The 13,868-nt window shown below is 44.2% G+C and overlaps 1 protein-coding gene across 1 annotated transcript in view; it reads left to right on the top strand.

Moving 5' to 3' along the window:
* Positions 1-200: 200 nt before the first annotated feature.
* LOC103582009 (neuron navigator 2-like) overlaps positions 201-13,868 on the top strand; it is a gene marked incomplete at its 3' end in the record, with an annotated part of 17,620 nt that continues 3,952 nt past the window's right edge. Inside the window, exons 1-3 of the mRNA XM_008563701.1 lie at positions 201-264; positions 943-1,052; positions 5,003-5,075. Coding sequence (XP_008561923.1) covers positions 201-264; positions 943-1,052; positions 5,003-5,075 — 247 coding nt within the window. The remainder of the gene's footprint in view (positions 265-942; positions 1,053-5,002; positions 5,076-13,868) is intronic.

Raw genomic sequence — 13,868 nt, 5'->3', positions numbered from 1 at the left:
CACTTGGGAGAGCGTGGTGCTGACAACACTAAGTCAAGGGTAAGATCCCCTTACTGGTCATCTTTTTTTAAAAAGAAGCTACACTGTACTTTTAAAATCACCAGAACTTGCAAATTCTCACTTAGCTCTGTCTGGGGTCTGGTTCTCCCATTGCCTAGGCATTTTAGGCATTGAATAATTTTTTAAAAATGGCTGTGACCATGCCCGACTTTAGTGCAACAGCTGTTTGCCTCTACTCCCAGGATGGAGATCTCCAGGGGCCTGGTGAGAAACTGTTAACTCATAAGTGCTCCATTTACTTGGTATGCCCAGAACACCATCTTCCTTTGGACTGCGGTAGGGCCCACAGAGATGGTCTTCGTTTGCATTAATCATTTTCATGTGCTTTGCTCTTAACTTCAGTGGTATTCAGAGGAAAATGCTGCCATGACAACTGCCACAACAGATGGTATTTGATCAGTCTCTAAGCTACCAAGGAGATATACAGCAGTGCTTTCGAGGTTTGCATATTTTACGTTATCATGAGACCCAGTCCAGCCTTAATCACGATTGAAATGAAAAATTTTCCATTTGCTTCCTAGCCCCTGATATTCTCTTTCTAGTTGTTCGGCATTTGTTTTGATTTTCCTTTCTGTCTGGCTATACTGGTTGGGGATGTGTTTATGGATAGGGGAGACAAAGGCTATAACATACATAGCTCATGGAAACTACCCTGCAAGTCTAAAGTTCAGAGACTGTTGAGAAACTATTCAACTTTGGGATGGAGGTCCTTGCTGAGACTGGGAGAAAGCTTCATTGCAGCCTCTCTGTCTTGGATGTTTGTGGACTGCACAAAGTGGAGGCCACATTTGGTCCCAAAGGAATTCTAGGGAAGTACACCCTGGTCTTGGTCTGTCCCTTTTCCCTGTCTCCCTTCTTCATCTAGCACCTTTCTGTTCCCAGGGTCTCCCAAGGCACATGGTGGTCCCTCTTCTGGGCTTCTCACCTCTGCCCCAGCTTATGCTGCAAAACTCCAACAACTTGATCTCAAAGCTGTTGGACCCATCTCTACGGTAACTACTACAGTAGCTTCTCACCCAGTCCCCACCCCCCTTTGTCAACACTGGAATGTCAGACTTTGCACAGATTTCTTCAGCTAATTTTGGAAAGTAGTTTATATTGGCAGCTATGTGTTAATGAGCAACACTGGTCGTATTTACACACTTTGCTGTTTCCATCACTTTGCTGCCCAACTTTAACCAGATCCTCTCATGCTTGGTATCTAGATCCAGCATGAGCCATAACCCTCATTAAAGACAGGTGTGAGGACAGCCCTGTGCTGTAATGAGTACTGGGGTGCTGCTGCCAGGGCCATTCCCTTCTCGGAATGTGGTAGGAGTTTGCGACTGCAGCAGTCCGTGAGGATGGATTGTTTACCTGTATGGTATTTGGAAGAGAACCTTAAGGTGAATTTAATCACAAGAGGGCCTGAATCAGAAATCTCATTCCAGATGAGGCTGGGAGGCTGGAATACACACGTGACCTCATTCTGCTTCTCAGCCTCACTCTCTTCCTGGGGTGCTGATGGAGAGCACGTGGGTCTCGGCTGCCTTGTCAGGGGCAATTTTTAACCTTAATGGAATATTATTAAAGAGTGGATTTGAGACACGAGGAATGTTTTTTGAATTCCTCCTGTGAACATAGAGAGTTCATAGTAGAGGGTAAAAATTCTAGGCGCTTGATGGTTGTATGAGTGATATTTTAAATGATGATCGAATTTTTACTTTTAGTTTTAACATCTTCTGGGAGTGCAATCCAGCCATCTGGATATTACTCTATTTCATCTCATCTTTTAAAGAAAATATTCTCAGTGGCCTCGTCTGTTCACCTAATGAAAGAAGACCCTAATGCTTTCCTTCTTTCTATGCTTGGATTCTCCCTGAAGTGGATAAGAATCAGGGTGTGTGTGTCAAATGGCTTCATGAACTCTAAAGAGGAAGATTATGTAAATGCAGGATTTGTGATGTGGGGAGAACCTCCTGGGTCCCAGCCCCAGCTCTGCTATTGACCTGTGTATTCTTGGTCAAAAATCTGGCCTCCTTACCTCACTTTTTCCATCATGTAACACTTACTAAAACCAATGCCATCAAAAGAGTCGGGCTCAGTGCCTGGCACAGAGTAGACACCTGCACAATTATGTTGATTGAAGTAAAATATTTAAAAATTTGTATAAATCAGAACTTCTCCACTTACTAAAACCAATGCCATCAAAAGAGTCGGGCTCAGTGCCTGGCACAGAGTAGACACCTACACAATTATGTTTATTGAAGTAAAATATTTAAAAATTTGTATAAATCAGAACTTCTCCACCTGACATTTTGGATTGGAGAATTCTTTGTTGTAGAGGGCTCTCCTGTGCATTGCAGGATGTTTAGCATCATGTTGGCCTCTAAACACTGAATGCCATTAGCACCCTTCCGTCCCCATTGTAACAGCCTAGAATGTTGCCAGACATCGCCAAGTTGTTCCCTTTTCTCCAACCTTGCTTTCTAGCCAGTGGAAAGTTACTGATCTAAATTATGAAATTCTACAAAAGAATAATAGGACTTAAAAAAAATTAACAAAGAAGAAGTATTCCAGGTTACCTACTTGTAATTATCCATCCTTTTAATAGGATTTAACATTAAAAGAAAGCCCAATAGATGGTGGAATTGAAATGTATCAAGGTTAGACTTGCAAGAAGACACTATCATGAACTTTAAATATGCATTGAATACTCCATAAAACTATGACATGTGAGCATACTTTATGCTGATTGGATGGGAAGTTTCATAGAAGTACAATATCATAGAACATCTGCTTGCTGTGGCCATTAACACTCCGCTACCAGCTTGTCTAGTTTAATACCAATGACTCCTGACCTCCCCCAAGGAAGGCGCTTTCTGTCAAACTTTTCCCCCAAAGAAGCCAATTCTCCACCCAAAATTTTTTTTTTTTTTTTTTTTTTTTAATGCTACACTGCTGGACTATTGTTGGAAGAATTTAACCTACCCATGTCAGCCCACTTATGTGACACTTCCCAGGATAAATATTAAGTGTACCATTTTTGATTTTGCAATACAAGGGATTCAGCGATGGTCAGCTTTTTCTTTTTCTCATTTTCCATGGAGACATAATTGCCAAAGCCTTCCTTCTCAACCATGTGCAAGATATTATAATAAAGAAGTAGGATGGGATTTTAGGAAGAGACAAGGGAGATAAGAGGACTTTTATAATTCTATCACGATTTAAATACTAGTGTCTCTTTTTGGGGGCAATAAATTCTTTTGACTGGTTTTGGTATAGTACCACTGTGTACAACAGTGGAAATAAGGACTGATAACTAATGCTTTCTCTCAAAAGCAGGGTTTCATAGTATGATGAAATAGCATTTAAAGATATGACTATTATCGGTCTTACAAATGGAAGCAGATTGCTCCAAAGCACAGTCCTTGGGGTCCTCCCAGCCATTCTCTTCCTTTCTTAGCTGCCCCCTCCCCCAAGATGGTAGTACCTGGTTGTCCCTGCCAGTCATCCCTCGAGCTGGACAGAAGAAAGGAGAGATTAACAGTAATCACACCTTTCCTCCATCTGTATAAGGAATAGTTTTCTGCAGTGGTGTCAGGCATAACCCATAGTGTCAGCATTTATTTACTTTGCAGGAAATTCCATTCTGCCCCTTTTTCTAGAGATGAGAAAATATGTCCCAGATGAAGACCCTTGAAGGTGGGCTGGAGGTGAGATCCTTTGCTAAAAATGCAAGGATGGGCTGACTTCAAGCTAAGAGTTGAATAGATTCTATGATATGGGTGCAATTTTATTCAGGTATCCCATAGTTTAATTTAAAGCATTTGGAAGAAGTGAAGACTGGCAGTAGAGGAAGAAAATCCTGGATGTCAGTAGGAAGGTGGAGATGAACTTCAGGAAAACTTCCTTGCAGCTAGTCATTACTCAAATTAGATTGTTTAAAATATAGATGCTTCACACTCTCTGTGGCTGTGAAGGAGCATCAGGAAATTGCTTGGGGATGAAGAGGGAGAATGGTCACATGAATACTGTGACAGACAGTCATTTATTAGTTCAAAATAAACTCCACCGGTTTGAAAGTCATAAGAATGTTGATAGAGCCTGGGAAGTCAGGTGGCGTGAGGTGGTTGTGGAGAGTGGGGACCCCATTGTGAGATGCAGATTGTGTGAAATTCAATGATTCTTGTGCCAAGTCAAAAGCAATTTCTTCACTTATGGTCACCATTGACATTAATCAAGCCAGAACATTTTTCTGTAAACCAAAAAATAATTAGCCCTGACAACTGAAGTCAAATCAGACCTTTGGGGATGACCTAATTGTTCTTTCGTGAGGGCTAGACATTGGCTTGCCCTTGGCTGAGGTATCATCCCTGGAATCCTGGGAGGCCTCCCAGACTCTGGCTGGTGGGTCCCTTCCTGTCAGAGAGCACAAAGGACAGAGGGGTTTGGGAGGTGGCAGTCGTCCCTGGTCATCTGCAATGCCTGCTATCCTGAGAATTTTGTGAGTAAACACTGCCCAGATTCCTGCTGAAACTCCCATTCAGCATTTGTACATTTGACTGACTGCCTGCCTCTTTGGTGGCTGGAAATTTCTCTCAGCTGCTGGTGGATGAGTGGGTGCACTAACCTCATCCCCACCTCCATTTTTCTGGCATCTGCTCAAGTTTTCAGCATTGCACTGGTGATGGTGATCAAGATGAGAGCTTCAATTCTACCCTGGTTATTTTTGGCAACTGTGAGCAATCAAAGGCTTCGACTTTTGGCACTGTGTGGTTGGGATATTAGGTAACCTTTTCCTGCGCAAGTACAGACAAAGGAGAGTCCTAACCTATGTCCGTCCATCCATCTGTCCATCGGCCGTTTCTTCAGCATTCTGTTTGCGCTTTGTTCTGAATAAGACATGGCTTTGGAGGAGGCCAGATGTTTATTAAATGTATATTGTTATTTTTCCCTCTAGATTGAAAACATAGATGCCTGCTTGAATTTCCTGGCAGCTAAGGGAATAAACATCCAGGGGCTATCTGCAGAAGGTGAGTTAAAGTGCCTGTCATAAAGCTGCTATTTCATCATCAGAAATACCCACCAGTTCCTAATTGATGACATTAATACAGTTAAGACGAGGGATGATGGTGGGCTCTTTGGGTTTTGTTTTCCTTCAGGCAGCTTAATGCTTGCCTAGACTTGAGGATGCCAATTTAATGACAACTCAGAATCACTCCAAGAATGCAGACTCAACCATATCAGCCACGTCTGCAAGGCACGGGGGCAGAGTAGGGGGAGCTGCTCCTGTGTGAGAAGGGCTTGCTTGAAAATGTTGATTTGATTCACCTGTCTAGTGATTCAGTTAATTATCAAGTCAGGCCTTATCTGTGGGAGAGAACACTTAACCAAAGAACATATTTAAACTGTACAGCTCCCAGGGAAAAATGCTTAATCCTTATCTCTTACTTTTATTAAAAGAAACATCACTGGAGAAGGGCTTGCTTGAAAATGTTGATTTGATTCACCTGTCTAGTGATTCAGTTAATTATCAGGTCAGGCCTTATCTGTGGGAGAGAACACTTAACCAAAGAACATATTTAAACTGTACAGCTCCCAAGGAAAAATGCTTAATCCTTATCTCTTACTTTTATTAAAAGAAACATCACTGTTTTTTTTTTTGCTCTAAAAGAAAAATGTGTGATTTATGAGTGCAATGCTACATTTTTACATCCTGATTAGTTCTTAATTAAATTTGGTGGCTAATTAGCACATTAGCTTCACTAGTGTTTTGCTGTTAAATTGGGCGTTGTCTGGAGATGGCTGGTCCGAATTCTCTGCCTTCTCAGGCAATGGTCTCAACCTGGAAACTTTCATTCTCTCTCTTGTTTGTAAATACAAGCAGCTGCCAGCTCGAAAGCTGCCATAGGTCACCGGCATCCTCCCAAACTCATTAGGCTGCACCTGCCTCCAGTTTTCCCAGAACAGGTAAAGCAGTTTGGGCTTCAGCGATACCACCCTTCCCTAGCAAAGTTGTCTTTTGAAAAGGTGCGTGTTAGCATGGACTCCGATGGTCAGGGTGGGGCAGAGGGGAGCAGCGGGGAAGGAAGCAGCCAAACGCAGCAGGTGAGTTTGCAAAGGTGATGGATCCATTTGGGGCCTGTTCCTTGCCTTGGCTCTGCAGTCTGGAGAAAGCTTGGTTTTCCTGGCTGCGTTTCTCAGCTGTAGACTCTTTTGGTTTTGGGGGTGGGTGGTATAAATGGCCACAATGAGTGCTTCGTGGGTGTGTCATGTCTCTGAGTGGGACTGTTGGAATTCCCTGATCGGGAACTCTGATGTGCTGGCCTGTCCCTGGGCAGGCATGGTCACACTGCTTCCAGAGGTCTCAGAAGCATCTGTAGTGTGGTCAGCCTTAACCTCAGCTCTGAGAGAAGGATCCTTGGAGGATTCCCCTGCCCTGGGCTATGCTGGTAGGTGTCAGGACCTGCTTCTTCTAGTTTCTGCTAGTGATTGGACCCCAGGGACAGGCCAGTGTCCCCCTGCAGAGCACCAACAAAGACTTTTACAGAGTCGCACTTAGCAGTAAGGTCTGTAGGAGATTCAGACTCTGCAGGCCTGCTTCATCTCACCTGGCCACTTGGCCATCCACCCACTGTCCTGCCTTCTGCCTCGTTTGTTCCCCCATCTGTCCCCTCTTCCTTGTATCCTACGGCATGGAGAGTCTATGAAATAAGTACTTGTTGAATGAATAAGTACCAACTGTGCATTTAGGACTTTATCTGTATCAGCTCCAGTTCTCACAACTGAAGCTGGAGTTTATAAGTCTCATTTACAGATGAAGAAACTTTGGCTTAAAGAGGTTATGAGTGACTTGCCCGAGGCATGTATCTGGAGAGTGACAGGGTCAGGATTTGAACCCAGGTCTGTGTGATTTCAGGTTCATGTTCATAATGTCTTTTGGGACAGCATATGGGTAAAATCCAGGCAGGCCGAGCAAAGATGAAAGAAATTAGATTTAGCTGGAACATTGTTTTGGGTATTGTGTGGCCCATGGAGGCATGTCATGTAAAGAGACCCTCAGCCCTTTGCCCCTTTCTGATGTAGGGATGACCACGTGCACCTCTGAGTCTAGAAGACCACAGTGTAACCACTGTGTTGAGGTCTCAACTCATTGGGGTATAACTGAAATGGTTTTATGACATCTTGGCAAGAATCCATAACTCTTTAGTCAATGTTCTAATAATAAAAATTATTAGAACAATTTTGTGTCCATATTTATGACTCAGTCTTTTCCTCTTTAAACTTGAATCTCAAACTCTACTCAAAGCTTTTTTCTTCTACACCCCCCAGTGCAAGTGGCTTTAGGACCTTGAAAGGGACAGGGCCCTGGTGGCTTGGCTTCCTTTCCTTTCCCCTTCCCTGGTTCCTGTGCCTGAGCTCCCAGGGTTGGGGCAGCACGGAGGAGGCAGAGTTCTGCTGCTGGCGAAGTTGCCAACCTCCTGCTGGGTAGCCATAGCTGCCATTGTGCTGGGTGATGGTCTCAGCATGCCCTAGTGACCGGATATTTGCTCCTGTGCTGCTCCTGGGTAGTCTTTTGTGAGATTTGGCCAGCTCTGTCATTTCAGTCTTATGATCCTTCTGGCACCTGCTATAGAAATGGCAGAAATGGGTAGGCTCTATTTTCTACATGTATGGGTGGGTTAGGCCTCCTGTCCCCTGGTAGCAGTCACCCACCATACAATCTCTCTCCAGTTCTCTCCCCCACTCAGGTGGCTGGAGGCAGATCAGATGTCCACGTTAGGACTGGACTGCCAGGCCCTCCTTCTTGCCACCACCCCCTCTTTGAGTGGTTCTCAAAGCTTCCACTCCTTTGACTTCAAGCAGTACAAGGACCCCCACCTTCCTGCTCCGCGGTGAGGGGAGGGAATATCCTGTCTCCATGATCATCAGACATTATCTCCCAGAAATGATATTCTGTCATCTACATCTTATATTGATGTTGAAGGGTGGGAAGGGATCATGATATTTGGTGGCAAGACTGATTCTAAACTGCTGCAGTCCTGTGGGAAGGTGACTGGCCCCAACTTCTTTCACCTCCTGGAACACATAAAAAGTAAGGGTACTTAGAGCCTTTTATCTTCAAATTGGGCCTTATTCACAATTTCAGGGTACCAGAAATATCTCACTTGACATCCTATTAAATTACAATTATAGAGACTAGTTAGTGAGACTAGTCAGTCACAGAGCTAAGTGCTGTACACATTTATATCTTATTTAATGCCCCCAGTAACCTTACGAAGTTGGTATTAGCATCGTCCTCATCACACAGATGAGGAAACCAAGTCCCAAAGAGATGAAGCTGCACATGGGAAAAGGGAGGCCCACAAGGTCGGCAGTGGCTACGCTACCCCAATCTGCCGATTCAAAGGCATACTGTTCTCTACTGCTCACCACTGCCTGTGTTTCTAGCCACCTGCATAACTACAATAAAAGCATTATAGTGTTTTAGAAATAGTGTAGCTTTAATTCTTTTTGTTTTCCTTTTGACTACCATTGAGTGCCCTGAGGCTCCTCCTCTGATGAAAAAAACATCAGCAGTTGGAAAGCCCCATAGACACATCTCCACCCTCTCCCAGTGACTAAAGCTAGGTTTGGGACCCAGGAGGGTGTATGCACCTGTCCTTGAAGCATTTCAGCAGCTCAGGCCTGCCCTGACCTGCCTGTTAAGAGAGCTACAGAGAGCCTTTGTTCCAGGGCATAGACGGTAGAGTCCTGGGGGCAGAGGCTGCAGGCCCTCGTGAGCTGTGGAGCTGCTGCTGGTTTGGGGCACTTCCCTGGACTAGGCCTCCCTCCCCCCTTGATATTCCTGAAAGTTGGATCTGTCCGTTTGTTCCTGGAGAGCTGCCAGAGTCCTGTGAGCTTGGGCATCGGGCCTCCCACTGCCCAGGGGTGATGTTCAGGGTTCCCCCACCCCCTTCCCTAACACACACTCCACTTGTCACAATCATCTATAAACCTGCCCCTGTGAGGAAGGACGGCCTTTATCTCTGGCTGTTTTGAGAACACCTGGGGTTTGTGCTACCTGGCCCTGAGCCCATCCTTCTGTAATGGAGAAGCAAAGGTCAGGGAGTATGATGTAGTCTATTTATTCCAGCAAACGTTTGCTGGGCACATCCTATATCTGCCAGGCACAGTGCTCACCCTGGGGGACACTGATAGTCAAGTAAGTCATACCAAACCAGCCTTGATTCCAGTTAATAAGTGAGCGGTGCTAGTGGCATGTACGGGATTCAGTAGTGACCAAAGAAAGGGAGATCAGCTCTGTTGGAGGCGGTCGGGGGGCTTCACAGAGGTGGTGATGTTTCACCTGGGTTTTATAGGATGCATAGGCATTCAACAGACAGAAAAGGAAGGTGAAAGGAAATCTGGAAGAGGATGGGACATAGATAATAAGATGGGGGCAAAGGGATAGCTCGTTATCAACCTTGCAGATTGGAGAAACAGGAGGCAGGAAGATCCTTCCAGGTGACTCCTGGAAGGAGTTTGTGCTTTTGAAGTAAAATCAGTCACCAGCTTGATTAGCCCAGTCCTGGGTTTGTTGCCCTGTTGGCCAGAGACTTAGGTACTGCATTTGCTCCTCCTTTCATCCTGAGCCGGAAAGCCCAAGGTCTTTCTGGACATTTAGCATGAAAGCCGCAGGTGGAATGTTTCCATTTCCTCCTACCCACATCATCTGAATGTGGCACTGAGTGGGACTGTTTCTGTCTCTCAGCAGAAAGGGCCCCATAGGCCCTGCTCCCACCCTCTCCACTTCCCCTGTGGGAGGAACTGTTGGCAGGCTTGGTGAGCATGCACAGAGGGCTGCAGGAGTAGGGTAGAGCATCAGGTGGTGGATGGCGATTATGAAGCCAGCGCATCTGCAGGAACAATGCCACAGAATCCACAGTCCCCTCAGCTAGCTGAGCCTTCATGACCGTGGTGGCTTAAGTGAATTGAATAGCACTTCTGCAACTCTGTGGACTATGGCAGCCCTCCCTTTGGCTCTGAATCTCTTCTACCTTACAAAGCTTGTTTCTTTGTATTCAACCACAGTCCCCTCAGCTAGCTGAGCCTTCATGACCGTGGTGGCTTAAGTGAATTGAATAGCAGTTCTGCAACTCTGTGGACTATGGCAGCCCTCCCTTTGGCTCTGAATCTCTTCTACCTTACAAAGTTTGTTTCTTTGTATTCAATTATTCCAGTGTTTGTGCCTTTGTAAACCAGGCCTGAGGTTTCTCTTTTAAAATGTTGAAAGAATATAACTCCTATTTGTCTTACCCTTCGTGCCCCACGTTACCTACAGCATCTATGCAGATTAGTACCAGCCAATGGGAACAGAGAGATCAGAGAAAAGCCAAAGAAATTAGAGTCAAGGTAATACTGAATTCTAATGCAAATTGGAATATGGCCTGTGTAGTTTGTTCTTCAGTTTATGTGGGGGTGGCCAGAAGAAGAGAAAGGGGTACAGGGTTCCAGTGCTGACTTAGCCACCAGCAAGCTGGTGTCTCCTTGGGCAAGTCAGTTCTCTCTAGGTCTACGTGGTTTTCCTTCTCTAGAAGTCAAGAGGGTGAGTTTAGTTGATCAGATACAAAATGAAACTCCTTTTCCAAAGCCTTGGGAAATGTCATGAGGGAAACATTTTTGTGGGCTTATGGATTTTGTTTTTAGGCTTCCTGTGGAGCTGACTTACCAGGCCTCATGGAACACAGACAAATACCATTGGGAAATATGGAAAGAGCACAATTCTAGCTATTTTGGATACTATTTGTTATAGACCACCCATGGCATAAACTATGTGGCTTTCAGAGCATTTGCCACTCTTGAGCTTTTATGATCTGAAAAGAAAATTAACAGTTCAAATGTCCGTCTACTGGTGAATGGATAAACAAAATGTGGTATATCTATATCATGGGGTACTACTCGGCCATATAAAGAAACTGATCAATGATCTAACGTGGATGAACCTAAAAAACATGGTAAGTAAAAAAAAAGCCGAATGCAAAATACTACATGTAACACGATTCCATTCACGAGTATATGAAGTGTCCAGAAAAGGCAAATCTGTAGATACAGAAAGCACATGAGTAGTCGCTTGGGAGTGGTTTGGGAATTGATTGCAAATGAGCAGGAGGAATCTTTTTGGGCTGATGGAAATATCCTAAAACTAGAAGTTACTAAATTTACTAAAAATCATTGAACTGTACACTTAATTTTTTGGATGCAAATTTATACCTCAATAAAACAGTTTTAAAATAAAAAAGAAGGTCACCATTGAGTTTTCTCTAATGTTAGGTTATTCGGGATGGATTTCCTTCTGGACATCAGTGACTGTGGCATACTGGGGGTAAGCAGGGAGAATGGACTGCTTCTTAGGTTTCCTTTGGGTGAAGTGCCCTGTAATGGGTTCTGGGGAAGCTGCAGGTGGAGTGGTCAGATTTTCTCAGCTGAAACGGGAAGAGTGTAGCGTCAGGCAGTATCCTAGGTGCTTTGTACTCATTTTCTTACTTAATCTTCACTTAATCCTCACAGCAATCCTGTGGGAAAGGTGTAGCAGGACATGTGCCCATTTTAAAGAAGAAAACTGAGGCTTAGATTGAGTCTTGTGAAAAACTCGAAGTCTACAAATGATGGACAGTAGAGATTCAATCCCAGATTTTTCTGGCTCCAAAGTTCAGTGATCTTTACACCCGCCGAGGGTTCAGATCCCACATACAGACCGGCCGCTCACTGGCTGAGTGAGGTGCGGATGCAACACCAAGGGTTGCAATCCTGTTGCCAGTCCCAGGCCGGTAGGGGCGCGACACTGAGGGTTGCGATCCGTTGCCGGTCACGAAAAAAGACAAAAAGTAAAAAAAAAAAACAAAAAACAAATCCCAGCTCCAGCGCTGATTACCTTGGAGAGGTCATAAAATCTTTCTGTGGTTTTCTTTCCCCTTAAGTAAAGCAGGGATAATAATGCTCACTTCTCAGGTTAAGGATTAAATGAGATCACGGGTGTAAAAAGTTTAGCCTGATACGTGCTAGTTAGTAACAGCTCTTGTTATTATAAACTATGTAACAACCTGATAACAAGTGTAAAAGGCACTAAAAATAAATCTTCCTTAGATGTCCTCTATCCCCATGATTAGCACTATTTTCCCCCTCCAGTGAATTCAGTCTTAAGGGGAAGTTGTCTGTTATTCTCATGTTCCTTAATAGGTGCTAACCTGTATGTCAGCGCTTGATCAGCTCATCTTGATTCTGTCCTTAGCTCTTGCCACTGCCCCACTGGGTGACCATAAGTGAGTCACTTCACCTGTTGGCCTCCATTTTCCCATGAGTTAAATGAGCAGCCAGCAAAATCATCCCGTGCAAGCCTCACACTCTGTGATTCTCATGTACTGGTAAGAGCGTTTGGAAACAGGTGGAATGTGCCACAGGTACGTGCCTCTCCTTTGTTTTCNACTGGTGAATGGATAAACAAAATGTGGTATATCTATATCATGGGGTACTACTCGGCCATATAAAGAAACTGATCAATGATCTAACGTGGATGAACCTAAAAAACATGGTAAGTAAAAAAAAAGCCGAATGCAAAATACTACATGTAACACGATTCCATTCACGAGTATATGAAGTGTCCAGAAAAGGCAAATCTGTAGATACAGAAAGCACATGAGTAGTCGCTTGGGAGTGGTTTGGGAATTGATTGCAAATGAGCAGGAGGAATCTTTTTGGGCTGATGGAAATATCCTAAAACTAGAAGTTACTAAATTTACTAAAAATCATTGAACTGTACACTTAATTTTTTGGATGCAAATTTATACCTCAATAAAACAGTTTTAAAATAAAAAAGAAGGTCACCATTGAGTTTTCTCTAATGTTAGGTTATTCGGGATGGATTTCCTTCTGGACATCAGTGACTGTGGCATACTGGGGGTAAGCAGGGAGAATGGACTGCTTCTTAGGTTTCCTTTGGGTGAAGTGCCCTGTAATGGGTTCTGGGGAAGCTGCAGGTGGAGTGGTCAGATTTTCTCAGCTGAAACGGGAAGAGTGTAGCGTCAGGCAGTATCCTAGGTGCTTTGTACTCATTTTCTTACTTAATCTTCACTTAATCCTCACAGCAATCCTGTGGGAAAGGTGTAGCAGGACATGTGCCCATTTTAAAGAAGAAAACTGAGGCTTAGATTGAGTCTTGTGAAAAACTCGAAGTCTACAAATGATGGACAGTAGAGATTCAATCCCAGATTTTTCTGGCTCCAAAGTTCAGTGATCTTTACAATGAAAATGCTGCCTCCTAAGGAAAAGTATATTTATCAGAGGAGCACTATGGTCTTTGACAAATAAAGTTTTAGGGAACAATGGAACAAACTGTTTTGAGCGGTAAGTTACTTAATGACCACAGTAGGTGGAGAATATAAGACTGGCTCCTCTTGTCTACACCAGGGTTGGGCTGGTAGGCTATGGGGTGCTGATGTGGAAGAGCCTACTTTTTGCAGTGGACAACCTGAGCCCCTGGATATGCAGAATTGTTCTTTCCCTCTTTTTCTTGTGTGGTTTTTGAAAAAATGTATTATGGAATGTTTGACACACCAGAAGTGTAAAGAATACTTAACATACCCACCAGCTAGCTTAATAAATAAAATATTATCTGGTGTGCTTTTAAATTCACCACACATGATGGGTATATACACATAAGCCAAGTTGCACAGTGTTAGGAAACTGGTCTTTGAGCCGGAAAAACCTAGATTCAAATCCCAGCTCCAGGGCTGGCCCGGTGGTGCACTGCTACAGTGCGCCGCTTGGGAGCGCGGCAGCGCTCCCGC

Source organism: Galeopterus variegatus, unplaced genomic scaffold, assembly GCF_000696425.1.
Source record: "Galeopterus variegatus unplaced genomic scaffold, G_variegatus-3.0.2 Scaffold14592, whole genome shotgun sequence".
NCBI lineage: Eukaryota > Metazoa > Chordata > Mammalia > Dermoptera > Cynocephalidae > Galeopterus > Galeopterus variegatus.
This window is presented reverse-complemented; position numbering and strand designations above follow the sequence as displayed.